Here is a 2,464-nt window from a genome sequence, read left to right as displayed (position 1 = left end):
TTAGCAAATCAATCGATCGAGAAGATTATTACGCCATCGGTACTTCCTCTTCGCCCGGTAGTACACCAGCTCGCCGACGAACGCCAGCAGGGAGAGTCCCACGCCGACGGCACCGAGCAGGAACGCACCCTCGATGTGATCGAGCCGGAGGATGGTCTGACCGTCGGCCCCGACCGTGTCGTCCTCGTCGCCCTCGTCGATGCGGATCTTCTGGCTCTCCTTCTGCCACTTCCCGAGCAGGCCGGACTCGCTGATGCGCCGTATCAGGTCGTTCATCTTCGGCAGCAGATGGAAGTCCTTCTTGGCCAGCATGCTCACCGAGTACGTGTACACGTTTTCGGTCTTTGGGAAGCAGTACATCTCCGCTTCACCGATCAGCCGGCTGTTGCTCGAGTGCGCCCGGGAGATGGCCACCGCCTGCGTGCGCTCCGTGCGCAACCGTGCCAAACACTCATCCATCTGAGGGCATACCCGGTACACGGCAGCCAGATGGCGCGAGATGGCATCCGGTTTGTCAAAGTGGGGCAGGGTACTTTCGGCGCCGGAAAACTGAAACCCTGCCTCGATCGCCTCCTCGACGGTGGCTATCTGCATCTCGTACCGTGGGCGCGTCAGCACCGAGATGAGGAAGCTGTGGTACGCGGCGTTCCAGTGCAGCCCGTAGAACATGTACCCGATGAGGAAGAAGCGGATCGACACACGCCGCGGCCAGTAGTGTGCGTACACGCTGAGCGAGAACGCGAGCGACTGGAGCAACACCCAGGTGTAGTTCTCACGGTACAGGCCCTCGACGTAGTTGAACTGGTACATGAGTGCGGCCGCCGCGAAAATGATAAAGATCGCTATCAGCCACGTCCAGATGTTGAAGATGATGAACACGTTCAGCCACTTCGGCGCGTGCCGGGCCGTCGGTACGCACCAGGTAAGGTCATCCTGGTAATAGGGAATGGTGGCGGACAGCAGCTTCCGACTGATCGGGTTCTCGTACAGCCCACCGATCATTAGGTCCGTCCGACGCTGGATCACGTCCGCGTACAGGCCCGTCTGGTTGTCGGCGGTGATGCGGGCCGTGGCACGCGACGCCTCGATCACGTTGTACACCGGAATGAGGCGCATCCGGGCCGTGATCGTGTCCAGCATCAGCACCTCGAGCCCCTTCTCGATGAGGCTCTCGTTGCCCACCACGAACGGCTCCCAGATGCTGGTGGAAATCTTCAGCGGGCAGTAGTTGTAGTACTTCGGGATCTTGGGCCCAAAGTCGGAGAAGTGGTGTCGCTCGCGGAACATCCACGAGCCCCGCACGTTCGCCTCCTCGTCCGGTTCCACCTCGACGTACTCGCACTCATCCACCAGCCGGATTTGGTCGATGTTGTCCGCACATCCGCCACTCTCGTACGGGAACCAGGTCCACACCTCCAGCACGCTCGTGTTGTACCGTTGCACCATCACGTTCACGTTCAGCACCGAGTTGTCGAACAGCTCCTGCAGAACGTTCCGCACCTCGATCTCGAACACCAGTGGAGTCATTTCGGAGGTAAACAGTACCACCACCTGCGCCAGCGGGTTCCACGTTGGCAGCCGACGCAGCTGATGGATCGGAGCGGCCAGCTCCGACGAGTCCCCAATCAGCATCAGGTAGTTCTTGGCCCGCTCCGTCACGTGGGACGCGTTCCAGTGCTTCTTGCGGGCGTCCTTCACCATCACTCCCATCTCGTGGCGGGCATCCTCGTTGAACGACTTCAGGATGTTCAGCTGGAAGGCGGACGCGTCCGGTTTGATGTTGATGATGGCCAGCGAGCCCTTCATCGCGCGCTCGGAGTGAAAGTACTTCTCGCACAGTCGCCGAATGCAGGGCACCACCGTCAACAGCTGCTCGTCGTCATACTCGTCCACCGGAATGTCCCCGACCGTTCGGTGCGTCTCGATGATGGCCAGCAGTAGCAGCAGCGATAGGAATATCGGTGTCACGCGAGCACCTGCCTGGGGACACATGTCGTGCAACACTAAACAAACTTGCTGTTTGTTCGGTCCTGCTCCGGGAAGCATCCTTATTTATACCCACGGGATCACACCTGATGCGAGCACGATGGGCAAACAAAATCGTTCCAATTATGGCATCTATTATTCAAGCGATCCACCATCGTCCTCCGTATCAACCCTAAGCAAACAAGTAAGGGACGATTATTGTTATTGATTTATCATAATCATAACTGCACGCTGATTACAAACTCTTCACCCCAAATAACCCATAATGTCTCGAGAACCGTTACGAGCACCACGCGGGCAAGTCGTCCGAGAGATAGTTGTTCCCATCAGCCGACTCCATACACCTGACATTAACCTTTCATCGAATTGGCGTCCGAAAATACGGCAACTATCTTGTCGGAACGACCAAACACGCGGATACGCGCTGTCACAGTCACTGCCAAGTGATCCTTTTACCCGGTATCACATTACCCGGCCG

General features: G+C 58.0%; 1 protein-coding gene across 1 annotated transcript; it reads right to left on the bottom strand.

Moving 5' to 3' along the window:
* Window positions 1-2,046, bottom strand: LOC131260398 (uncharacterized). The gene has a single exon (XM_058262104.1). It carries the CDS (start codon window positions 2,044-2,046, stop codon window positions 1-3), a length of 2,046 nt encoding a protein of 681 aa, XP_058118087.1.
* Window positions 2,047-2,464: the final 418 nt, after the last annotated feature.

This window comes from Anopheles coustani, chromosome 3, assembly GCF_943734705.1.
Source record: "Anopheles coustani chromosome 3, idAnoCousDA_361_x.2, whole genome shotgun sequence".
NCBI lineage: Eukaryota > Metazoa > Arthropoda > Insecta > Diptera > Culicidae > Anopheles > Anopheles coustani.
The sequence above is the reverse complement of the archived record's forward strand: the minus strand, read 5'-3'. Positions and strand labels throughout refer to the sequence as shown.

What these genes read in the sequence shown, in the direction of transcription:
- LOC131260398 (XM_058262104.1), bottom strand. Translation starts at nt 2,046, where the DNA reads ATGCTTCCCGGAGCAGGACCGAACAAACAGCAAGTTTGTTTAGTGTTG.